The 27,886-nt window shown below is 40.1% G+C and overlaps 1 protein-coding gene across 6 annotated transcripts in view; it reads right to left on the bottom strand.

Annotated features, from left to right (window-relative positions):
• Window positions 1-8,457: 8,457 nt before the first annotated feature.
• Window positions 8,458-27,886, bottom strand: part of LOC126416453 (rho GTPase-activating protein 44-like) — a 343,310-nt gene continuing 323,881 nt past the window's right edge. For 5 of the 6 annotated variants that reach the window (XM_050084185.1, XM_050084183.1, XM_050084181.1 and 2 more), the window contains 2 exons: window positions 16,683-16,809; window positions 8,458-11,267 (listed from right to left, as the gene is read on the bottom strand). In XM_050084185.1, coding sequence (XP_049940142.1) covers window positions 16,688-16,809 — 122 coding nt within the window. In that variant the 3' untranslated portion in view covers window positions 8,458-11,267; window positions 16,683-16,687. The remainder of the gene's footprint in view (window positions 11,268-16,682; window positions 16,810-27,886) is intronic. The other variant, XR_007575461.1, reaches the window with a different exon arrangement.

Here is a 27,886-nt window from a genome sequence, read left to right as displayed (position 1 = left end):
CAATATCAAAAAATCACTCCAATATAGTCTGGCCACGTGTGGATGGCATATCTCCAGTGACGAGAATTCCCTTGCACAGTATGCTGAAGGTTTCACAAAGGTCTTTGCAGACGGGTACTATCCCCTAAACCTATTCCAAAAGCAGATTTCTCATGTCATATCTTCACACACTGCTAACCCTCTTACCTCTTCCAAGAACCACAGGCATATGAGCACCCCTTAATCGCCCAGTATCATCCAAGGCTGGAGCAACTGCACCATATCTTCTCCAGGGCTTTGACTGTCTGTAATTGAACCTGGAAAGTAAGGATATCCAACCTGCAATCCTTCCCACCACTCCTATCATGCCATTCCACCATACACCCAACCTATACAGTTCCTGGGCCACCCCTATTCCACATCCACTCCCAACCCCATGCCATGTGGGTCATATCCGTGTGGGACACCAAACAGCATCACCTGCCCTGTTCACCAACCCAGCACATCCTCCTCTAGTCCTGTCACAGGCTTATCCTGCCCAATTAGAGGCAGGGCCACCTTTGAAAGCAGCCATTTTGTATACCAGATCTGCTGCAATTTCTGCACAGCATTGTATGTAGGTCTGACCACCACCAACTTTCCACTCGAATTAATGGCCACCACCAAACTGTGGCCAAGAGCAGAGTTGGCCACTCAGTGGCAAAACATGTTAATAAGCACAATGTACTCAATTTTAGTGGCTACCTCACAACCCAAGGCATCTGGATCCTTTCCCCGCACCACCTTTTTTGAACTACGTAAATGGGAGCTATTCTTTCAGCACACCCTTGGTTCCCGTCATCTTCCTGGCCTTGATCTCTGCTAACCATCTGGATCCAAACGGTCTTCTCAGCTGTCTCCTCTTCCCCTTTTTGTTAACCCCCCTCCCCCAATACACTCAAGTATGTTGTTGTCATCATGCACTTCACAAACTGACTGGCTCCAGAGCTTGTGCCACATTCCCATCCTGTGCACCTGCCATGTCTCCATCCCGCATTCCCATCTCTATCAGCCACCCTTTCTCTCATTCCCCATCTCTTTCCTCCTCTGGCCCACTCAACACAACACTACTTCATTACCTTCACTCCTAATTTATTATTGTTCCATACAACATTCAAAAATATTTATGTTAATACCATTTTTATAAGTGATATTCAAACTTAAAATATACTCTCTTTAATGATTTTGGCAAGTTTAGACTGTGTTAGATTGTGGAACTGGAAGATACTACTCAAAACAATACACAATGGTATCAGTAGCACTGTTATTGATGCATTTTGATTAATGGCAAGGTTGTGCTTCTAATGTTTCTTGAGTGTTCTGCTATCAGAACTGATAATGAAATGGTCACCTCTATGCAAGACAATAATATAAGGTGTGCATCTGTTACATGTAACAGCAATGTGACTCAATACATGTTCATAAGCGAATAATGGCTGTAAAATTTTGAAACTTACTTTCACTGCACAATTCTAGATTCCACAGAACATAAAGTATTTCAGTCAAAAATTGACCATCATAAGCCACAGGATAACAGCTATGGTTCACATTTCCTGTTGTGGCTGGGTACAAACCAAGGATTTTTGTGTCACACTCACAGAATAGCATTATAATCCTGATTCTGCTGTATCATCCACAGGTCACTGCAATCATTCATCAGCTATGTATCTGCCATTCCCAGGGCAAATGTATCACTACTGTGCAATTCTAGTTTTTTTTTATATTTTATTTTTATTTTTTTATTTTATTTTTTTTAAATATAGTCAAACAATGTAAGCTGTTCAATGGATTGACTTCTTTTTAGATAAAAGGTGCCCGAATGGTGGATGTTAGCAGCTAATTGTTCAGCAACTCAGTCCAAAAAGTAACTTTGTCAATATCAAACAATGGAAAATCCAGACTGGGATGTAACAGTTATGAGAAGGGAAGTTGCTACTCACCATATAGCAGAAATGCTGAGTCGCAGATAGGCACAACAAAAAGATTCTCACAATTAAAGCTATTGGCCATTGGCCTTCGTCAACAACAACACACACACACACAATTGCAGTCTCAGCACAACTGAAACCATGTTAGAATTGTTGACCAAACCTAAAGAAATTTGAAAAATAGGTTTGGATTGACTTTCTAATACTGGTGGAAGTACTCTTTTGTATGTGACTGGATCTGCTTATCTGGGAAGAGACAAGTGCAAGGACTGATGATCAGTCAGCATTTAACAGATTAAATTTACAAGTGATTTTTAAAACTATAAAATGTGTACCAGATTATTTAATTAGACATCAGTTTTAAAACATACAAGGAAGACACGTTTTGCAGTGCATACTAAATCTGGTTTAGTCACAAGCAGGAAAACATTAAACAGAAATAAAAGTGTGATGTAGGTAAACTGGAAGCCAAGAGTTGAAAGAAAAAAATCAGATGTGAGTTACTTTTCAATAATAACTGACATCCAACAATAGTAACAATTTCCTTAGAAGAGTTACAGTTTTAGCCAGAGAAGTGCAGAAGACAGACAATGGCAGGAATCTTCCAGAAGTAGGGCAAGAGTTTTCACACAAATATACACTTCATCACCAATACACTTCATCACCAATAGTGTCATGGTATGACAACTGCTGCTGTTCAGGGAGTTTAAAGAGAAACCAATGGAAATCTAATCTTTGCTCACTACTGCTCCAGTAATTACCTGCACTACATCACTGTAACACTATTGATCTTCACTGTTTGCATAACTTGGGTGATGAAGAGGAAGAAACCAACTAACAACTTAATTGGTCTGCATTCACAAAATGCTCCACTGTAAGATCTAGAACTGAAGGTACCCTGCTGACTTCAACAGCTACTAAAGAATAACTACAATTTATATAGACTCTCATAGATGTTTCTGGTCAACCTAGAAACCCTCTTTTAGTAGTAAAATTTATACAAGGTAGTATAACACTGGTAACAAGTTGTTACCTATTTATTTCATTGTATTGATTGTATCAAAGTAAAATTCAGCTGAGAAAACTAATAAATTATGAAGCAAAATTGCTGGCCATCATTTACCTTCAGGAAGATGAGTATTTAATACTTCCAATATTATTAAAAACTGAGAAATAAATTATGATAAATTTTTGTTATTATAATATAGGGGATTTATGAGTATCGGAAGTAGGCATTACCACTGGGTCATCATGTGAGCTGTCGACACAACACCATATTTTACCACCAGCCCAGACACTTTAGATCGTCAGGTAGTCTGTACATCTACATCTACATCTATTCTCTGCAAACCACTGTGAAGTGCATGCATAGGGCAAGTCCCACTGCACTCGTTGTCAGGGCTTCTTCCCATTCCATTCACATATGGAGTGTGTGGTGAATGATTGCTTTAATGCTTTCTTTCATGTTGTTATTAATCTAATCTTGTTCTCACAATCACATTTTACAACTTGCAACTGTCTTAAGGAACTTATTAGTGTAACAAGAAAGCTCACAGACACTCCCCCCCCCCCTCCTGTCCCCCCAAAAAAGTAATTTTCATCTCATTTTGTCCAACTTTTGTCTCAAAATTTTGTCTTCAGAGCTGACTCTTGTCCTCATTAAAACAGGTAATTTAGACTGACTTCTTGTATTTATGCTGCCTGGAGTCAGTACCGATATTTCTTGGAAATTTTTGGTAACTATGGTTCAAATCTTCCCCCATGAACCATGGACCTTGCCGTTGGTGGTGAGGCTTGCGTGCCTCAGCGATACAGATGGCCGTACCGTAGGTGCAACGACAACGGAGGGGTATCTGTTGAGAGGCCAGACAAACGTGTGGTTCCTGAAGAGGGGCAGCAGCCTTTTCAGTAGTTGCAGGGGCAACAGTCTGGATGATTGACTGATCTGGCCTTGTAACATTAACCAAAACGGCCTTGCTGTGCTGGTACTACGAAAGGCTGAAAGCAAGGGGAAACTACAGCCGTAATTTTTCCCGAGGACATGCAGCTTTACTGTATGATTAAATGATGATGGCGTCCTCTTGGGTAAAATATTCCGGAGGTAAAATAGTCCCCCATTCGGATGTCTGGGTGGGGACTACTCAAGAGGACGTCGTTATCAGGAGAAAGAAAACTGGCATTCTACGGATCGGAGCGTGGAATGTCAGATCCCTTAATCGGGCAGGTAGGTTAGAAAATTTAAAAAGGGAAATGGATAGGTTAAAGTTAGATATAGTGGGAATTAGTGAAGTTCGGTGGCAGGAGGAACAAGACTTTTGGTCAGGTGATTACAGGGTTATAAATACAAAATCAAAAAGGGGTAATGCAGGAGTAGGTTTAATAATGAATAAAAAATAGGAGTGCGGGTTAGCTACTACAAACAGCATAGTGAACGCATTATTGTGGCCAAGATAGACACAAAGCCCATGCCTACTACAGTAGTACAAGTTTATATGCCAACTAGCTCTGCAGATGACGAAGAAATTGAAGAAATGTATGACGAGATAAAAGAAATTATTCAGGTAGTGAAGGGAGACGAAAATTTAATAGTCATGGGTGACTGGAATTCGTCAGTAGGAAAAGGGAGAGAAGGAAACATAGTAGGTGAATATGGATTGGGGGGAAAAAATGAAAGAGGAAGCCGCCTTGTAGAATTTTGCACAGAGCATAACTTAATCATAGCTAACACTTGGTTCAAGAATCATAAAAGAAGGTTGTATACCTGGAAGAATCCTGGAGATACTAAAAGGTATCAGATAGATTATATAATGGTAAGACAGAGATTTAGGAACCAGGTTTTAAATTGTAAGACATTTCCAGGGGCAGATGTGGATTCTGACCACAATCTATTGGTTATGAACTGCAGATTGAAACTGAAGAAACTGCAAAAAGGTGGGAATTTAAGGAGATGGGACCTGGATAAACTGAAAGAACCAGAGGTTGTAGAAAGTTTCAGGGAGAGCATAAGGGAACAATTGACAGGAATGGGGGAAAGAAATACAGCAGAAGAAGAATGGGTAGCTCTGAGGGATGAAGTAGTGAAGGCAGCAGACGATCAAGTAGGTAAAAAGACGAGGGCTAATAGAAATCCTTGGGTAACAGAAGAAATATTTAATTTAATTGATGAAAGGAGAAACTATAAAAATGCAGTAAATGAAGCAGGCAAAAAGGAATAGAAACGTCTCAAAAATGAGATCGACAGGAAGTGTAAAATGGCTAAGCAGGGATGGCTAGAAGACAAATGTAAGGATATAGAGGTTTGTCTCACTAGGGGTAAGGTAGATACTGCCTACAGGAAAATTAAAGAGACCTTTGGAGAGAAGAGAACCACTTGTATGAATATCAAGCGCTCAGATGGAAACCCAGTTCTAAGCAAAGAAGGGAAAGCAGAAAGGTGGAAGGAGTATATAGAGGGTTTATACAAGGGCGATGTACTTGAGGACAATATTATGGAAATGGAAGAGGATGTAGATGAAGATGAAATGGGAGATAAGATACTGCGTGAAGAGTTTGACAGAGCACTGAAAGACCTGAGTCGAAACAAGGCCCCGGGAGTAGACAACATTCCATTAGAACTACTGATGGCCTTGGGAGAGCCAGTCATGACAAAACTCTACCATTTGGTGAGCAAGATGTATGAGACAGGCGAAGTACCCTCAGACTTCAAGAAGAATATAATAATTCCAATCCCAAAGAAAGCAAGTGTTGACAGATGTGAAAATTACCGAACTATCAGTTTAATAAGTCACAGCTGCAAAATACTAACGCGAATTCTTTACAGACGAATGGAAAAACTGGTAGAATGGGACCTCGGGGAAGATCAGTTTGGATTCCGTAGAAACGTTGGAACACATGAGGCAATACTAAACTTACGACTTATCTTAGAAGAAAGATTAAGAAAAGGCAAACCTACGTTTCTAGCATTTGTAGACTTAGAGAAAGCTTTTGACAACGTTAACTGGAATACTCTCTTTCAAATTCTGAAGGTGGCAGGGGTAAAATACAAGGAGCGAAAGGCTACTTACAATTTGTACAGAAACCAGATGGCAGTTATAAGAGTCGAGGGGCATGAAAGGGAAGCAGTGGTTGGGAAAGGAGTGAGACAGGGTTGTAGCCTCTCCCCGATGTTATTCAATCTGTATATTGAGCAAGCAGTAAAGGAAACAAAAGAAAAATTTGGAGTAGGTATTAAAATTCATGGAGAAGAAGTAAAAACTTTGAGGTTCGCCGATGACATTGTAATTCTGTCAGAGACAGCAAAGGACTTGGAAGAGCAGTCGAACGGAATGGACAGTGTCTTGAAAGGAGGATATAAGATGAACATCAACAAAAGCAAAACGAGGATAATGAAATGTAGTCAAATTAAATCGGTGATGCTGAGAGGATTAGATTAGGAAATGAGACACTTAAAGTAGTAAAGGAGTTTTGCTATTTAGGGAGTAAAATAACTGATGATGGTCGAAGTAGAGAGGATATAAAATGTAGACTGGCAATGGCAAGGAAAGCGTTTCTGAAGAAGAGAAATTTGTTAACATCGAGTATAGATTTAAGTGTCAGGAAGTCGTTTCTGAAAGTATTTGTATGGAGTGTAGCCATGTATGGAAGTGAAACATGGACGATAAACAGTTTGGACAAGAAGAGAATAGAAGCTTTCGAAATGTGGTGCTACAGAAGAAAGGTATTGAATAGGATTGGTGAGAAGAGAAGTTTGTGGCACAACTTGACTAGAAGAAGGGATCGGTTGGTAGGACATGTTTTGAGGCATCAAGGGATCACAAATTTAGCATTGGAGGGCAGCGTGGAGGGTAAAAATCGTAGAGGGAGACCAAGAGATGAATACACTAAGCAGATTCAGAAGGATGTAGGTTGCAGTAGGTACTGGGAGATGAAGCAGCTTGCACAGGATAGAGTAGCATGGAGAGCTGCATCAAACCAGTCTCAGGACTGAAGACCACAACTACAACAACATGGTTCAAATGGCTCTGAGCACTATGGGACTTAACATCTGTGGTCATCAGTCCCCTAGAACTTAGAACTACTTACACCTAACTAACCTAAGGACATCACACACATCCATGCCCGAGGCAGGATTCGAACCTGCGACTGTAGCAGTCGCGTGGTTCCGGACTGAGCGCCTAGAACTGCTAGACCACCGCGGCCAGGTTTTGGTAACTTCTATGGGACCAAACTGCTGATGTCATCATTCTGATACCTATATATTACCCCCTTTAAGACAGATGAATGTCTATTCAGACTGCCTCTCATTCATTCCAGACTCTTCCAGATGAAGTAATGTGGTTTAACTGCCATATTGTCCTCATACTCATAGTACTCTAAAGAGAAGTGCTGTTCTTACCTCCTGATTCCTAGAGTGAAATGAGTTGGTCAGCTCTGAGGCGAGTCAAGCCACAAGAAATAAATTTTACAGGCGATACAAATACTTAATATAGCCCACTCAGTACTTGTTATAGGTAGATAACTTTGACGCTTAAAAGGCAAGCAAATCACTTTCAGAAGTTTGTGAAAATTGTGTAATAAATAAAAACTCTATACTCCAGATTCCTGGAGGAAGGGAAGGGAAAGGGGAGGGGGGGGGGGGGGGGGGGGGGGAATGCTCCCCTTGCAGACACCTCTATGGACAGTGTACCTTCAGCTTGCTGAGTCCCGCTGCTAGGAATAAACACGCGAAGAAAAATGTATAATTAATGTGTCATTTCTACTGGTCATAAGGTCTTGCAAAGCAGATTATCTAAGAAAAGACTCCTGCCTCCATTTCTGGGAAAAGGTTGATTTTGGTTTTGAGAATCTCTTTGACTGCATTGCAACACAAGATGATAAGTCCACAATGGTGTAGTAATTAACTTAACTGGAAGGAGTAACGCTCACTCTTTCTCACAATAAATCATTAATGTGTGACCACATCGGTCACAAGAATTTTTTTTGCAGAGGATTATACGGAAAAAAAGGGCTACAAGACATTTAAGTGTGAGGTCAATCATGGCACACGTTCTTTATTTTGAAGTTATTTTCTCCTCATTATGAATATGCTCTCCAGCTCACAATCCACCTGTAGCATTCTGAGCAGCAACATCACATATCCCACTGCTCATCACAATACCCACTGCTCACCACATGCACACTTGCTACCATTATGGAATCATGTGGTTATTCTGGAACTTAGCTCACTGATCTCTCTTGTGGTGTCTTTCATTTTCTTTGAATTACATTGCCAGTCTAAATTCTGTGTGTGTGTCTTTTACTCAAACTGCAAACTGATTCCTGTTTTATTTGCTGCTCTTATTACAATTCTTTTTTTAATTTAACATTTCATCCCAAGCAATACTTACACTGGTAAGAGTTTTGGGGCAAAAGCTGTTGTCCAAGGCAAAACTACGTCAGTTTTTGTGAGGATACACAATTATTTTGATGGTTTTTCTTATTATGGGAGATTTTTTGCTAAATAAAGACAAAATGTTAACACCACACATCTTTATTCTAGAACAATATCAAAGGACAACCATCATAAAACCGTTATTCGTAAGTGACATGGAATCTAGAGAATTTATAAATGTGTGGCATTTTACATACAGTACTGCCAGAGTATTCAGCAAACAGCTTATTGTCCTTACATTAGTATTTAGAGAGGCACATAACATATTTAAAAAAGTTGGCCATAGTACTATTTTAGACAATAAAAAGAGAGAATTGTTTCTTTAAATGCTATACTTGACTTTTTCAACAACAGGAACAAAATAGCAAAGTGGAAAGGCACTTTTTCCGTACAAATAGAAGCTCAGGCGGCATGTACAATGGTGAAGCTGTAAATTAAACTTGTTTCAATTAGAAGAAATTATTTCCACTTCTACTCTTAAATTTTCAAATGTATATTCAGAATATATTATTCCGTTTACAGAAACATATTGGCTCACTACTTCATAATATCAGAACACAAAGTGATGCATATCTTATACTGATTAAATGAAGTGAAATTGAATACTTTGTAATATACTGAGAGTCGGAATATACAATTATCGATTTTAAAGGGAGTGATACAACAACAAAGCAGAATGGTATTTTAAAACTCTTTGCACATTGTACTTCAAGGAAGATGTCACCAGTCAACAGTATCAAGAAGTATGGATTAAGAGACATGGTCCTTAAAGATAGCTGATGATTTCTTAACAGTGAAATTAATCAGTTCTTTCTTGGAAACGAAGTGTTTTATGCTACAAAACAACTACCACTGTCAGTCTCTGGAGAATAGTTATCCAGAAGGCTTGTGGGACATCAGTGGGCAGTAACTATGACACCTGCCAGATCAGCTTCTTTATTAATCTCTACCCCTCTCCCACCACCAAGGTTGAGCAACTCAAAAGTGACAGTGCCACTTCTGCCAGCTACTGATCCTACAAAAGGGAAAATTCCGTGTATGCATAATTCTTCCCAAAGCTGTTATGTGCTATGCTGGGAACTGGCTTCATCAAAGTCCCCTCAGGCTACAAATATCTGATGTTGCCTGCAATTCCAGGTCAAGGAATAACATCCCAAACATCTAATATTCCCTGTCCCTGCTTCACTGGCCAACAAATCAGCCTTCACTGTCTGGAATCAGCTTGATCCAAATAACATTAACCGACAGCACACATTAGATTTTGACCCTACATGCTATTCCTGTCTTCTGTCTAACATATATGTTCTCATAATATGTTGTTCAACAACCAGATTTAAGTATCACTCGTAACTAGTCTGCAATCTGCAAATCAGAGGTTCTTGTTTTCGCTTTTTCTTTCTTTGTTATCTACATCCAGACTAAAGCCCTGCCACAGAGGGGAGGGGGGGGGGGGGCAGAGACAGCACCTTAATCAGTACTCATTTCATCATAGGGTCATCCTTAATTTCAACCTTGCAACCAAGAGCTACCTTTTAAAGAGGCCATGTTGATTGTCAGTTCGGTTGACTCCATCAACCTACCTTGCACCTGGTATCCTTGTGCAATACTGCATGGTCAAAGGGGACCATGCAGTTGTCCAAGGTATCACTATCAGTGCAGAAAGGAACTGCAATCAGATAATTATGTAGAATGCGTGCGCCAGTCCAACATTTTCTTGGATTTTGAGGAAATAATAAATGTTGCATGAACTTTATTTGGGCTCTTCTTGCAGTTCACAAGTGACATCTCATTTCCACAATTATCTGGAGTTGCAATGTTGATATTACTTCCATATACGAGCAGCACATTTTCTATGCAAGCACACAGTCTCCTGAGATGAACCTAAAGTCCAAATTTTAAATTTAAGTTTTCATAGTATTACATTCTATAACAATGTACTTCTAAAAGAACGCACTGGGAATTAGCATTGCCTGTCAAGTTAACTGCAGCTCTGGAATTAGTGAAGTCAGATAGGATGGAGGATATTGCTGGGTATGTTCAACCACACACAAGAAATATGAGCAAATTAGTTTTTTCTAATAAACAAACACACAAATTTACAAGCTTCCACTTCAAACAAAATTTTTTGAGCTCCTGTAGTTGCTAATAAATGCATAACAAAAATATTTATTGAAAGTTTCCTTTCTAGACTTCTTTAAGATTGTTTACATAAGGGTCATTTGTTATATGACTAAAAAGACCTACTCCCTACAAAAATGCCATATTTAATTTAAAATAGCCATCAAATGTCCATACACATTAAATTAACAATGTGTAAAATGACTCATTATAAATGACATTCATTAGTGTAAACAGTCTTGCAGTGTAATACAACCACTATGGGAGTCAGAAAAGAAACTTTAAACTAATACAAAATAAAATTTTATATAAGACAATAATTGCACATATCACATTCAGTATTTATAGGATAAATACTGTTATCCAGTCAGATTGCATAGGACACATCCACAAAAAGAGATGTATTTTACAAAAAGATATTAAATTATAATCACAGTATATATGCAAAGAAACTACAAATTTGAACTACTTTACATTCATAAATATACAGTTCTTTTAACATTCTTTCGGGGTACAGTTTTCTATAGTAACCAACCTCAGTTGTGTTCAATATGTTACATCGCTAATTTACAAGTTACAATGAAACAGAAGGGTACAACAACGGTCTGCACCAAAGTTCCTGAGTCTTTGCTATCATGCTGGATCTTTTTGTGGTTTGCTTCGTTTATATTTTATATTACCCATATACATTATGAACGTAAAAAAATGCTTTTGATGGTTACAAATGCTTCATTTGGTATAAGGCAGATGAGCTTCCTGCAAGCTCTTGAAATCTGCAACAGAAGAACACTATGGACACCTCATTTAGATAATTCAAAATACACACATCACAAGCTGCATTACATGCTCCTGCATAAGAAATTGTATATAGGAAGGTTGTTATAATCATGAATATATAAAACTGTTTGTGTTTCTGAAGACAGTAGATCAGGCAGGACAAATACAGGACAGAATTTGGAGGGGGTTAACAGTGATACAGCAGGTAACAAATTATAACACAACATGTAATGTAATGTCTACCTAACTGATATACTATGGTTGCAGTTGTTTACCTATATAACGATTTAGTAATCGAGAATATGAATCTGCTTGGAGAGTTTGTTATCTCTTTTTTTGCTTGTAACAAATTCCTGGAGAGTCAGTGCACCTCTTGAGAGATGAGTCGTCAATTGCAATATCACCGTGAGGATGAGCTACCTGTGTCGGCTTTGTGTATGTTCCTTGTGCTGTCATCCTGAATTTGAGTAATGAAGCCCACCACCAAATAACTGCACACAACATTACAAAACACTGTGACATTGATGCAAAACAGAAGAAGAATACTGAAATTTAATCAATTTCACTCTAATCTCAGAACTTGAGCTGTATGAGGGGTGTTCAAAAGAAAGGTACAAAACAACACTGTGGTCATAATTAAAGTCTTTATTCAAAAGCAGTCACCAGAGGCCAAGCAAAAGTATACCACTGTTTCATGAGCCTTAGGATTCCCTGTTTCCAGAAGTCCTGTGGCTGTGACAGGAGCTAGTCATCCATTGTGTCCTCCAGTTCGTCATTCGAACTTAATTGCTTCCCTTTGAAGGTTTTTTTCAGCAGACTAAACACACGGAGGTCTCAGGGCGACGTGTCTGGGCTGTAGGGTGGATGCTCAAGCTGCTGCCACTTGAACTTGGCCATTAAACTTTGTGTGACCTCGGAGATGCGTGGATGCACATTATCATGGAACAGAATGGGACCAACTAAGGGAAAAATTAGTAAAAGCCACAACAGAAGTCAACCCACTAAATAAACAGAAAGTACCTGTGACCAAGCGATCGCAAAGAGACAAGCACCTTGGCTAAGATGGAGCTCACAAAAGTCTGAAACAAATAAGGAGTAATTCATAGAACAGTGCAGGCTAACTGCCAAAACCACAAGGCAGGTTAAACATCAGTACACTCAGGACCAATTGACTCAATTACACGAAGACTTCAAGAAGAATAGCACTAGAAACTTTTATTAAACCTTCAAGCGAAACCTTAAAAGCTATGCCCCACCCAGCTTACACTTCAGAAGACCAGATGGAAACATAGCCTATAATGACAAAGACAACTGCCACATATTGGCCAAATATTTTGAGAATCTCAACTGTGAGTCCCCTAAAACCTCCTTTATCTATCAAGACAGTTCCAGACAAACAAACTCTCACTCTCCAACAGAAGAAGTAGTAAAATACGTAACTCAGTCCCTGAAGAATAACAAAGCACCAGGAGAAGACGTTATAGTTGCAGAGCTGTGGAAGCAGGCTGGAGACAAAGCAATCATCAACTTGACTGATATCCTACAGAACATTTGGGATACTGAGAAGTTACCAGATGACTGGACATCCGATCTGATCCATCCCTTACCCAAGAAGGGTGATTTGACTGACATCAACAATTATAGAGGGCTCTCATTGATACGTACCTATAATATATTATCTAAGGCATTATTGAACAAAATTGGACTCAAAACTTGGAGATTATCCAGGTGGTTCTAGAAAAGGATGTTCTTGTGCTGAGCAGATCCTTAACTTGAAGCCAAATTAAACTAGCAAATAAACAGTACGTAGTTACTTTCGTTGACTTCAAGAAAGCATACAATACAATAGGCAGACATACGCTTATGAGAATTTTGCAGGAAACTGGCCTGGACCAAAAAGCCCACAGCCCTATCCAAAAGACCCTGAGTAACACTAGGTCACGAGTAAAGTTCACAGGAACACTTTCAGAAAGCTTTGTGATGAAGACAGGAGGTTAGACAGGGAGATGGACTTTCACTTCTTCTCTTCAACAGTGCGCTGGACAAGGTGACCACAGAGTGGCGAAAAGAAATGGAAGTACAAAACAGACCAAGCAGTATTTACCTGGGAAACAAACAGAAGGTGGTAGACTGTTTAGCCTTTGCAGATGATCTGGCACTTATAGGAAGCCCAGTGGAAGTAGCAGTAAAGCAGCTCAATATGCTAAAACTCCAGGCTGCCAAGGTAGGACTTCAATTGTCACTAGAAAAGACGGAAATACGGAAGCGTCCGATCCCACCCGTCTGCTTTGACCCATGACATCACAAATATGGCAGAAACAAAAACAAACACACACACTTTCCACAAGAAGCCTAATGACACTAACGGGACAAGCACGGGAAATGGGGTGTTTTGCGTGGGGGGCAAACTAAATATAAACAAATTTGGACGCCTTGCGTAGCTACAACGTGTAAGTGAAGACAGCCATGCATGAATACCCACCCACCTCCCCAGGGGTCGTAACCCCTGCAACCCATAGAAGATAAAGATGCTTCAGTAGCTGATTAGTGTTTTTTGTCTTTTTAAAAAAAAAAATCTCACGGGATAGAACGAACAGATCAGAAAGATAAATATAATAAACTAAAACAGAAATTCGAGGAAACAGATAATTAAAATAAGTAATAAGTGTTTTTAAATTTAAAAAAAAATCTCATGAGATAGAACGAACAGATCAGAAAAGTAAATAAAATAAGATAAAACAGAACTGGAGACAGGCACACTCAAACCAAACTCCGCGCCGTCATGATGTCACACACGACAACATCCTTACGTCACGGGTCAAAGCCGACGCGTTGGATCGGACGCTTCTGTCGACCCGAAAAGACAAAATACCTCTCCAACATCAGTGATACTCCCAGCGAACTACAGCTGGGACAAGGTCAAATTGAGAAAGTTGACACATTCAAGTATCTAGGAGAATGGTTGGAATCTAATCTATCAGAAGGAACGGCACTAGCAACTCGGATTAATATGTAACAATTAGCACATCGATTAACCAGGAACATCTATAATAAGAAATGCCTACCTTACAATTCCAAACTAAAACATTACCAAACAGTTATCCGCCCTGAAGTCCTATATGCCTCAGAATGCTTGAATCTGAACAGGAAAGGCTTGACAGATAAACTAGAGTCAGGAGAGGAAGACCTTGAAAAAAATTCTGTGACGGGTCAAAACAGATGGTGAGTACAGAAGACAATCACACAAGGATCATGGTCCTTAGCTGGCCCCTTCAAAAGAAGAAGAGGAAGAAGAAGAAGATGTCATGCTGTGTTTCTAAATTGTGGATGGAAGAAGTTGTTGTATCTTAGTGGATAATATACAAAGATTATTCCAGAAGAAACACTTCTGATTTACTTGAGAAGGTTATTCATTTGTTGAAGCATTTTCAACATTGCAATGCTGTAGTAGTCCAATTAATTTGCAGTAGCACAGTCACAAGATAATTGTATTTCATGTGGATTTGTTCAGAGCTACTAGAAGTCAACAAACTCTACTCTGAAAAAAAAAAAAAAACACACACACACACACACACACACACACACACGAGAGAGAAAGAAAGAGAGAGAGAGAGAGAGAGAGAGAGAGAGAGAGAGAGGATACAGCAAAGAAGTCCCTGATTTCAAAATTAAATATCTCAGAAATTAAGATCAATAACAAGTGCAACAAGAGGTACGTTTATTGTAAAAGCTGTAAGAACTTTATACAGAAGTTTCAAAATAGTTCGAAAAGCTGATGACTGACGGCATTGTACACTGTGCAGTTTGTACAGTATCAGCATGCATAACTAAATTCATCCTCTGCAAGCACACCACAGTGTTTTTGAAATGTCCACCATTTGCTGGATGGAGGCAGCACAAAGCAAAAATGAAATTTGCCATCACATCTAGCAGTGTCTCATTTGAAATGGATTCAGATGCCACACAAGACTGCTGATTCTAGATCGTCCAGAATGGCAGGATGGTTCTTGTAGACAGTGCCTTTTAATGTGCCCCACAAAAAGTGGTCACAAGAAGTCAGATCAGGCGAATATGGAGGCCAATCCAACCCTGCATCAGTAAATTTGCAATACTCCAACACAATGACTCTATTTCTGCAGTATTTATCAAGAAAGTGAGGCACCTGTTTGGTGATACGTAGTCTAGCCCTATCTTGGGTGAACCACTCAGTGCCTGGTGTGGTGACAAATTGTTCAAAAACTGCAATGTGATGTGCACTAGTGATCATTTCTTGCATGAAAACAGAGCCAATAATGCCTGTGCTGTATACTGCTGCCCAAACAGTAACTTTGGGGAAATGCGGTTGTTTCACTTCAGACAAATGGGAGTTTTCAGAACACCAAAATCACCAGTTTTGCTTATTCACAACTCCGTTCACTTGGAAGTGAGCTTCATCTGTGAACTAGAAGTAGCCAATGCCAAATCCTTCATTATCAATCACTGTGAGAATCTGAATCGTGAAGTCAGCCCTCTGTGACACAGCTCGTACAGGTATGACCTGATGGCTTCATATTTTGAATGGAAATGTGTTGGCCCTGCGTCTACACCTTCTGAGTGCTGGAAAGCTCAAACCAGTCTCTGCTGCAATTCTTCCAATGGATTTCCTTGGATTTTGCTGAATAATTCCAGAAACCATGGTGACATTTTCAGGAGGAACGACAGTTTGCCTGGGGCCAATGTTCCCTTCTATTATAAGCCGCACTGTCTTTCCATTGGAATTTGGTGAAGAGCTTGCGTATGGTTTTCACATTGGGTCTTTTCGGAACATTAAATTCTATTTGAAAACTGTGCCTTATTGCCTTAGGACTGCGTTCCAAACCATGGCATTCCATTAGCACAAAAAGATGTTGTTAAATGAAATACATGATTTCAACCTCTTCCTCCAGTATGCTAACCTCCTTTCAAGTTTCAATGGTGGAACTAATTGCTATGAGCTGCAGCCCACTATTTATAGGTAATAGGTAGTGTGATTACAGCACCATCTATTAGCAGCTTTTCGACTATTTTGAAACTTCTGTTTAGCTTCCATATAACATTCTTTCACAATAAACATACCTTTCATTGCAATCATTTATAGATCTTATTTAATTTTGAAATTACAGACTCCTTTGCTGGATGCACTGTATACATCTAACAGGGGCACACTACAATAGCTAAAGTGAAATGGAAATTTACTTGTGAATCTGACTAGCTGGGTAACTGCAGGGACCAATAGGAAGCAAAGAAATCAAATCAGCACCAGGACAAATACGTTTTGATTACTTACAAAATGGTTGCAGTTACTTCATTTAACTTCTCTTTGTGAGAACACACAAATACTGCCATTATAAAACTGAGACACACACTACCTCGAAATGTCCCTACATTCTTACCAATGTCAAAGATCTGTGCTCTCTATGCTGTCTCTGCGAGGTGGTGGCTGTGGAGGTGGAGGTCCAGGTCTTGGTGGCTTTGTTGGTGGTTTGAGAGAACTCACTGTCGATTCAGTACAGCTCACAGCTATAAACATTAAAACAAATTACTCATGGAACAAGACCAACTACTTAAAATATTAAAGGTAACATGATAAATAATGAGCAATTTATAGTATAATAGCACACATAATAGAACAGTATGCAAGTAGGCCTGTTTATGATAAGCAGACACTGTGAGCTCATAACTACCCAACTGTTGCTGTTGTGATCTTCTGTCAAAGACTACTTAGGTAGCTCTTCAGACTAGTCTACCCTGTGCAGAACTCTTCATCTCCAAGTAAATACTGCAACCTACTCCTTCTGAATTTACTTACTGTGTTCATCTCTTGGTTTCCCACTACAGTTGTTACCCCTATACTTACCTGTGTTACACAACTGATAACTCTGCAATGCCTCAGGATGTGACCAATCAGTCAGTACCTTCTTTCAGTCAAGTTGCACCATAAATTTCTTTTCTCCCAAATTATGATTCAGTGCCTCTTCACTCGTTTTTCAGCTTATCCACTTAATTTTCAGCATTCTTGTGTAGTACCAAATTTCAAAATCTTCAATTGTCTTCCTGTCTGGAACAGCTTACCTTCCATGTTTCACTTCCATACAAGGCTGTATTCCAGACAGATACCTCAGGAAAAGGCTTCATAGCACATTTAGTTCTCTTTTTCAGAAATGTTTTCTTGCTATTGTGAGTCTGCATACTATATTCTCTCTTCTTTGGACACAGCCGCTTATTCTGCTGTCCAAATAACAAAAGCCATCTGTTAGTGTCTCAAAGCTTTGCCTAATTTAATCTTGCTTCATACCATTACCTTCATTTTACTTTTATTGATTTTCATTTTACAACTTCCTTTAAAGACAATATCCATTCCATTCCATTCAATTGCTCTTCCAAGCCCTTTGGCCCCTCTGACAGAATTACAATATTATCAGTAAACCTTAAAGTTTTATTTATTCGCCCTGAATTCCCTTTTTCCCTTTTCTACTTGCTCAACATATAGACTGGATAACATCGGGGATGTACAGATCAGACAACATTGGGGATAAGCCTGTCTCACTCCCTTCTCGTCCACCTTCGGTAGCTGAGTGGTCAGCGCGACAGAATGTCAATCCTAAGGACCCAGGTTTGATTCCTGGCTGGGTCAAAGATTTTCTCCGCTCAGGGACTGGGTGTTGTGTTGTCCTAATCATCATTATTTCGGCCCCATCGACGCGCAAGTCGCCAAAGTGGCGTCAAATCGAAAGACTTGCACATGGCGAACGGTCTACCCGATGGGAGGCCGTAGTCACACGACATTTTTTACTCCCTTCTCAACCACTGCTTCCATTTCATGTCCTTCAACTCCTAAAATTGCAGTCTGGTTTCTGTACAAGTTGTGCATAACCTATGGTTCCCTGTATTTTACTCCTGCGACCTTCGGAATTTCAGAAGCTGTATTTCGGTAAACAATATCAAAAGCTTTCTATAAATCTACAAGTGCTATAAATGTAGGTTTGCCATTCTTTAACCAACCTTCTAAGGTGTGATATGGCTGCTAATATTTTCTATATAAATGATCTGGAGGGGGGTGGGGGGGCAGTAATCTGTGGTTTTCTGCTGATGATGCTGTGGTGTATGGGAAGTCGTTGTAGTTGAGTGACCCTAGGAATGTACCAAACAACTTAGACAAAATTTCTGTGATAAATGGCAGCTTGTTCTAAATCTAAAAAAAACATAAGTTAATGTGGATGAGGGAAACGTAAACCTGTACTGTTTAGATACAGCATTAGCAGTGTCCTGCTTGACACAATAATGTCATTTAAATATCTGGGTGTAACACAGCAAAGCAATATCAAATGGAACATACATATGAGGATTGTGGTAGGAAATACAAATGGTCAACTTTAGTTTATTGGAAGAATTTTGGGAAGTGTGGTTCATCTGTAAAAGAGACTGCATATAGGATGCTATAGGGCATTTAAAATAAGATGCGACTTTTGACATTTTGGTATGGAGCGAGTGGAGGGAAGCATAGTTGCCGGTGTGTGCACGGCACATCAGCAGCTCATTCGAGAGTGAGCTGCGATCTTTCCCAAACACTTTTTAAAGAAGCCAATGGGTAATAAACTCACATTCTCAAACATCTTAAAGTTTAATTATTCAGTTTCATGATGCAACGCCTATCATTTCCTTAATGGCCATAGTTATTGTGATATTTCGTTAGTAGGTAACTGCTGCTAGTACTGCTAGAAATTCTTAATTTGCAGTGAAAAATAGGTGTTGCTATAAATTTGTGTTTGGTGATTGTTAGGTTATATATTGCTGTGTATTAAATGAAGATAATATATTTGTGGGTCACCAAATGTGGGTGTTGGAGAAAACAATTCCTTTATTCCCACATATATTTAGCAATAACTTAACACTACACACATGAATGAATTGTGTAGACATGAACAGCACAGAATAACTAACAAAAGCTAAGTCAAAGAATAACTATATCACTGCACGTAAATTAACACTTCAGGGAATGTTTATGAAGCACTGTACACTTGTAGGGATCGATTGTCAGAAACTCCCCCCTTTAATGCTAACGATACCGCAGATTAAATTTCACACGCCGTCCAGCTCTTGTAACTACTACTTTCTTGAAACCGGGAGGTGCGTCACATGTGTCAGTGGTTGTGTCAGGGAATGGTGTAGTAGTCCTCGACGTCGGTCTTGGTGTTGCAGTGACTGGTGTTCGCTGAACGTTGTGGTGTTCATGGGGTACAGGAACACATCTTGTAGCTTCTCCTGTCTTCTCTGGTTTGTGTTCAGTGGTAGCTGTGGTGTCTGTTGCGTCCAGAAATGCAGGCTTGATACGGTCCACTGCAACTGTGCTGGGTGTACAGTTAATCATTATACGGAAAGTATTGGTATCCCTACTGACTACCAGATATGGTCCGTCATATGGTGGCTGCAGTGGTTTACGCATAGTATCATTGTGTAAGAATACATGCGTGCACTTGTCTAGCTCCGCAAAAACGAACGAGTGTCTTCCAAGCTGGTTTCTAGGCATTGTTGGTCTCAATTGGCGTATATGCTCTCTTAATCTTGTGGCGAATTCTGAGGCTGTGATTGTATCATCTGTCATGCTGTGCAGAAATTCTCCAGGTAGGCGTAACGTTTGTCCATACACCAGTTCTGCTACTGTTGCTTTCAGATCACTTTTGAATGACGTTCGTAGACCCAAAAGTACGATAGGTAGTCCCTCTGTCCAATTTGGTGTTGCGTGACATCTCAGTGCTGCCTTTAACTGTCGATGAAGGCGCTCAACCACGCCATTTGATGCGGGGTGGTATTCCGTGGTGCGTATGCATTTCGTACCTAAGAACGTAGCCAATGCTTTGAAAACGTAGGCTTCAAATTGTCGTCCATGATCAGTTGTAATTCTCAGTGGAACTCCAAACCGAGCAATCCAACCACGAAAAAATGTTTGAGCTATAGTTTCTGCAGTGATGTCCTTCATTGGAAATGCCTCAGGCCACCTAGTAGATCTGTCAATCGCAATGAGGCAATAACTGTAGCCTTCCGATGTCGAGAGTGGGCCGATGATGTCAACATGCACATAGTCAAAATGCTGATTTGGTGGAAGAAATGTGCCTAATGGTGTCCTGATGTGCTGTGTGATTTTATTCCTCTGGCATGCCAAGCATTGCTTTACAAATGTTTTACAGTCTGTGTGCATACCTGGCCATACAAATTTTTGTTTGACCAATTTGAGTGTGGCTCTTACTCCTGGGTGTGACAGATTGTGCACTGATGCAATTGCTTGTATTCTGAAATGCTGTGGCACAAATGGACGTATCTTCCCTCTTGCTACGTCACAGTACAACTCAATGGTTGCTTCAGGAAATGTCACGATCTGTAGCTTCAATCCTTTCTCTTGTTGCAATAGATCACGAACTCACTATCACATTGTTGCGCATGCGCGAGGGCATCGTAATCAATGGCCTTTGTCACTGCTTCCATCTGTGGGATGTATCTGCTACTGTGGACACCACTGTATCACACCACTAGAGGTACGCACAGTCACAGGCGGCACACCATATATATACGATTACTGAAAGGATACCCCGAGATCACGTTGCGGTCACCAAATGTGGGTGTTGGAGAAAACAATTCCTTTATTCCCACATATATTTAGCAATAACTTAACACTACACACATGAATGAATTGTGTAGACATGAACAGCATGGAATACCTAACAAAAGCTAAGTCAAAGAAAAACTATATCACTGCACGTAAATTAACACTTCAAGGAATGTTTATGAAGCAGTGTACACCTGTAGGGATCGATTGTCAGAAATAGGTCACTACATATTGAATCATTCTTTAAACTTGGATTTATATCACTGTCTGTTTCCAACCTTGAGAAAATGGAATGTATGTAAAGTGCTCCGTCACAAAATTGTGCGTCAGTGAAAAAAACTAGAATGAAATATTCATAAATTCCTCGTATTTCATAAATGGTCTGACATATCAAAACAAGATTTTGGCAAATAATAGCGCACAAACACAAGAGTGTTTTGCCATATGATTAATATGCGAAACTTCCATTCCTACTACGATATTCAAGTAACTACAGATTTTTTCAATTAAATAATATAATTACTGGGGGCCATCGATAGCTGATTAAATGAGAACTGCTGTGGGTTTTGTAACAATGTAAATGAAGAAGTTACATGTTTATTTTTAAACTGAGAATGGGCCATTTCATAACTATTGACCTGAATCACACTCAGTTGTTAGTTTAATAATACAGTATTTCCAGATTCTGTCACAATTTTAACAGCATTAGAATATTAGAGAGATGACTTTTTCTAGGCTCTAATGTGTTTTGACAAAATAAGCAGATTTTAACATGGTAACAACAGAAGCTACGTATTCCTCAAAATTCTTTACAATCCTTCATAAATCAGTGTCTCCTCAACTATCTTCTTGAGCCCATGAATGCATTCTTGGATGACTCTTTAACTGAAAATCACATATTCCAAAGTACTGCACACACAAAACAGTTGTTCACAATACCTGACGACCACAGAACACTTCAACACCAGAAAATATGACTTTACTATGGAGCTGACACGCGTTGACACATCTAATGTGTGACACAACATTGTACTGTTTATTCATGATGTGGTAACAGGGGTGCAGAACCACAGACGGCTTGGTAGGGGAAGTCACCCGCCACTGGTGTTACCTGGGCAATGGCGTCGCGTCCCCCTCCACTCAGCCAAACATCAAAAGTCGCAACGAATTTTAAATGTGCTATACTGCAACCTATTCTCAAGTACTGCTCAAGCATTTGGGATCTGCACCAGCTAAAATTAAAGGAAGACATTGAAGCAATTGAAAGGTGGGCTGCTAGATATGTTGCCGGTAGGTTTGAACAACACACAAGTATTACGGAGATGCTTCGGGAACTCAAAAACGAATTCCTGGAGAGAAGACATCATTTTTGAGGAACACTATTGAGAAAATTTAGAGAACCTGAATTTAAAGCTGACTGCACACTGATTCTAATACAACGCAGGGACCACAATGATAAGATACGAGAAATTAGGGCTCATATGGAAGCATATAGAGTGTCGTTTTTCCTTCGTTGTATTTGCAAGTGGAACAGGAAAGTACATGACTAGAAGTGGTACAAGGTACGCTCTGTCATACACAATACGGTGGCTTGTTAAGTATGAATGTAGTTGTAGATGCAGATGCAGATAAGCCATAGGGTCAGTACTGCCTCATTTCTCTGCAACCAAACTGATCTTCCCCTAGGTCGGCGTGTGTTAGCATTTCCATTATTTTGTAAAAAATTCATGCCACTATTTTGTAACATGACTTTTGTTCAGCATCTGTCTTCTCTGGAATAGATATTATTACATACTTCTTGAAGTGTGGGTGTATTTCACCTGTCTGACACATCTCGCATACAGGAATGATGGAATAGTTTTGTCATGGCTCGCTCCTTCAAGGATCTCAGTCATCCTGACAGTGTTATCGACTCCAGTGGTCTTGCTTTGACTTGAGCAGTTTAGTGCTCTGTCAAATTCCTCTTGCAATACTCTCTCCATCATTCCATCTTCATGTATTTTCTCTTCCCTTTCTCTAACATTGCCTCAAGGTCCATTTCTCTTATACAGCCTTTCTATAATTCCATTTCACCTTTTCCTTCTTTGCATAGTTCTGGCTTTGCATCTGAGATCTCCATATTCACATAGAAGCTTCTCACTTCTCCATGTGTCTCTCTTATTTTCCTATTGGCGGCATACATCTTTTCCGTAGTCAGCCACACACATACAGCCTTGCATTTGTCCTCCAGCCATACTTGCCATTTTGCACTTTCTGTCATGTCAGTCTCATTTTCTAGACTTCTGTACACCCTTTTGCTGCTTCATTTGATGCATTTTTATATTTTCTCCTTTTGCTTATTAAACTCAATATTGAATGAGTTATCATATTATCTAATACACAAAATAAGGAAATGGAAATCACTCACCTATACCAGATTGATTTGTGGAGCATAGAAACACACAAAACAAAACAGTTCTCACAGTAACTTTTGAGCTCTTGCTATTTTTCTAGTAAAAGTATACACATACCTTCACAGACACCCAGATGTACACTTTTGCAGCCACAGCAAGACTGATAATTGACTATTGGTTACTGAAATCAGACAGGGAAAGGGTAGGGAGGAATGCATGAGGCAAGGAAGGGGAGCAGGATAAAGTACGACAGGTCTTTATGACTCAGTGGCTGCACAGTGAGATAAAAGGAGTTCAGAGGGTAGAGCATATAAGAGCTACAGAGGGAGGGTGAGGGGCATGGGAGGGGAAGTGCTTTCAAATAGCCAGGAATCCTTCCTTTGGCAGTCGGACACCCAAAACCCACTGACTGATTCAGATCCATTGACAGCATTTTAGTGTTTTGGACTCAGCATAAGGACAACCCTTCCCTTTCCTCCATAACAATACCTACTCCCAAATCTGCTTTACCCAGTCTTTATCCATCTGCAGCATGTGGTCTAGTGGCTATCATTGCTGCCTCTGGAGCATGGGATCCCAGCTTTGATTCACAGCCAGATCGTGGATTTTCTCCGCTCGGGGACTAGTTGTTTGTGTTGTCCTCATCCTTTCATCATCATCTGGGAAAGTGGAGAGACTAGACAGTGAAAAATATAGAGAATTTGTACAGGTGCTGATGATCATCACCACCAGTCCATCTCAACTAAATGAGCTACCTTCCCAGATGTTGATCTCTGCTTCTTGGACAGTTCCATTAATATTTCTGTTTGTATCAAGCACGTCAGGCATCAACAGTACCTCCACTTTGATAGCTGTCATCCATTCTATGTCAAGAAGTGGCTTCCTTAACAGCCTCACCACCTACTGATACCGCATCTCCAGGGCACAGCAGGAGTTGTCGAAACATAGGTAAATCTCATTACACATGATAGTTCTATTCCACAAAATCACCAAGCATAGAATTCGCATAAACTGAGTGTCATTTTATGTGTAAAATATGGGGTAGGCTCTTGTTTACTCACATATTAAGTCTAAAATAGCCAAATTTCTTAGTATTTTTACCAAAAATCACCATTTTCATCTTCTTCAAATGGATTTTTATGCAAAATTATTACAAATTAAAATTTAATACTGAAACATATGATAATACACTACAATCATTTTCATTAAGTCCCTCTACATCCTAAATAGCCTCTGGATCATCTACATTTGAAGAATGTGATGGTGCCATAGTCAGTTAAGCTTCCGTGATGGGTTTCTAACATGCAAACCCTGTGTAACTGAACTGTTCTTCCTAGGCACTTGACATTCATTCGAAGGGCCAACCTGTTTTGCTGAAATGTTTGGCAGCTGTATTGTCTTCTTTGCCACTTGATTATGAAACTCTTCATAACACTTAAGAGAATGTTCAGCTTCTCTCTTCACTTTGCACTCCTTACTTCTTCAAAACATGTTCTCCAAAAACTTCATCACAGCGTTGATCATGCTGAAGGCCTCAGCCATTTTCTTCAGAGTCAGCTTTCTAACAGGCTGAACTTCCTCAACTTCTGTTTATGCTTCATTACTGTTCTCACTGAAAAGTATAAAATCTTCATTGCTCATATCCTCAGAATGATAGTTTAGGAGGTCACAAAACAGCTCTTCATCAAAATCAGTGAATTTACCATGCCATATCCACAATTTCTCTTGCTGTAATTGTGAGTCACAGTTCACTTCATCTTCAAGTACTGACACAGCATTGGGCCACAGCTTCCTCTGTACACCATTCATACATTTTGGAGTGACGTCAAACGTAACACTCTACTAACATCAATCGCCATCTTGATATTAAACAGTCACCAAAAATCTTGATGGCAAGTTTAACATTCGAACCACATTCTTATTTGAGTTGGATAAAGTTTTATGCAGGTAGTATGCCTTGAACGTAGACAAAATCCCTAGTCCATGGGTTGCAGGATGGATGTAGTGTTCAGTGACAGAAACAGGACTTGTTCTTGTATGACTCAATAATTGTAAGTGGTTGGCTGGAAACATTATCAACGAAGACAGAGAATAATTCTTAAAGGGATTTTTTTTCCCCCCCTCACCATACGTCCTCAGTTCTCTGTTCGGTTCATTAACAAAACAGTCACTGAAAATAGCAGCATCATCCAACCATTTTTATTCCATTTCCAATGAACTCTCAGCCTGCTCTTGTTACAAATGCTCTTAAGATTTTGAGAGTGGTAGATCATAATGGGTTTTAATTTGCAATCGCCTGCATCATTTCCTCTGAAAAGGGTACATTGGTCCTTGACAATCTTAAGTCCAGGTGTTGAATTTTCTTAAATAGGAATGAACACACAGCTAGGCATTCATTTCCAAAATAAACACCTTTCATCAAGGTTGAGAACCTGCTTGGCATTTTTTTGACAATTTTTTTAGACGTCTTTTTAAATTCCTCATCTCAAACTTCATCTGCAACAGCTGCCTCTCCTGTCCTTTTAACATTGTGAAACCCGAAATGATGCTTGACCTGATAAAACCAGCCTCAGTTGACCAAGAAAGGTGCTGAATTGTCCCCTTCTTTCATTAAATCTCCATACAAGCTCTCGGCTTTAGCTTGAATAGCATCTCCAGAGAGAGGCAAGTATTGTTGGTTGTTGTGCTCAATCCAGTGACAGCATTTTTTTCCATTCTTTCTATTGCCTCCAAGCAAGATTTGGGCACTCTAATCACACTTACGTTAGTTGAAGATGGAACGGTTTTTTGAACTCATTCCGCATTATCACAAACAGTTCTCACAGTGGATTGACTAAGTCCCAAAGCACATAGAATGTCGACAATATGCTCATCTTTCTCACAGCAATCTACTAAAGTTCTAGCTTTGTTCCTACTGAATACAACCTTCATACACATTTCTTTCCCTTGACAGGCACACTTTCTTTCCTTTTACCCAACATTTTAAAAACAGACCCTGTCAAGTGCAACTTCGCTGCTCTACTGACCTGAGCTGATAATCTATTTCTCAACAAACATGAAAGAAGATGCGAGTTGAGATGTGCTAATGCACTACTTCAGCCTACTGTTAACAGCTGGCAGCACTAGACTTAAAACTAAAGCTGCATACATGAGAAAATGCGGATAATGAATCCTCAAATAACAGGATCTGACTTGTATACTGATAACCTTTCCAGAGCCTTTACTGACAGACAATATTCTATCCAGCTCATCCATAAACAACTCTCCCATGCCATTTGCTCCTCTGACACCAGTAACTCTATCAACCAGCCACCAACCGGCACTCCTCTGGTCACTGAGTATCATCCTGGCCTCGAAAAGCTCAACCACGTCCTTCACCAGGGCTTCACTCACCTTTTGACAATCCCTGAATTGAGCGATATCCTATCCAAAATCCTGTCCACATTAACTATAGTAGTGTTCCGCTGCCCACCCAACCATACATTCTTGTTCATCCTATTCAAACCCTGCTCCAAATCCTGCCCTCCATGGGTCATTCCTTCGTGGTCGGTTCACGTGAAAGACCTGCTCCGTACGACATACTCATCCACCACTCCTACCGCAGTCCATTCACAGGCATTTTGAACCCAATAAAGGACAGGGCCACATGTGAAAGTAACCATGTTATATATCAGCTGCTGCAATTACCCACATAATTCTATGTAGGTGTGACAAGTAACCACCCATCTACTCACATGACTGGCCACCTTCCAACTGTGGTGAACCATGAGTCTGACCATCCAGTTGTCAAACATGCTACTCACCACAACACAAATGACTTCAACAGCTGCTTCACAATGTGTGCCATTTGGATACTCCCTTCCAGCACAAGTTTCTCTGAACAGAGCAGGTGGAAATCGCCTCTACAGCATATCCTGTGCTCTTACAATCGTCCTGGCCTGAATCCCAGCTAGCCTGTTTACCACTGCCTCATCTTACCTTGCCCCTCATCTCTTATGTCCACATCACTCCTTCCCCATCCAGATCGTGTACTGCCTTCTCCCCCCCCCCCCCCCCCCCCCCCCTGCATCAAGCACATGCATTATCTCCCTCTCCCCTCTCTCTTCAGTCCCTTCTCCATTTATTCCCCCTCTCTTTTCCACCCCTCTCCATTTTTCTCTCTTCCATGTCAGTTACCCTTTTCATCCCCAGCCTCCTCTCCTTTTTCCCTCCCTATCTTCCCTCCCCCACCCTCCATGTCTCTTATGTGCCTATATCTCTCATATGCCCTACATTATGAACTCCTTTCGTCTTACTATGCAGCCACAGAATCATTTGTCAAAAGATTTGCCTCACTTTACCCCACTACCCCATCCATACCTCATGTGTTCGTCCCTACCCCCTCCCCACCTTCATCAGTGAGGCAACTGCTTTCAATAATAGATAATCAATAATAAGTCTCACTGTGGCTGTGGGAATGTTATGTTTACAAGAAAATTAGAAAGAGATCTAAAGCTACAGTCAATGCTGCTTTCCGTTATGTGTTTCTAATGTTCCACACATCTGTTCACATAACTGTATGGGTGTTTTCCCTTATTTTACATACTATTCCATTGAGGAATTT

This window comes from Schistocerca serialis, chromosome 8 (genome assembly GCF_023864345.2).
Source record: "Schistocerca serialis cubense isolate TAMUIC-IGC-003099 chromosome 8, iqSchSeri2.2, whole genome shotgun sequence".
NCBI classification, from domain to species: domain Eukaryota; kingdom Metazoa; phylum Arthropoda; class Insecta; order Orthoptera; family Acrididae; genus Schistocerca; species Schistocerca serialis.
This window is presented reverse-complemented; position numbering and strand designations above follow the sequence as displayed.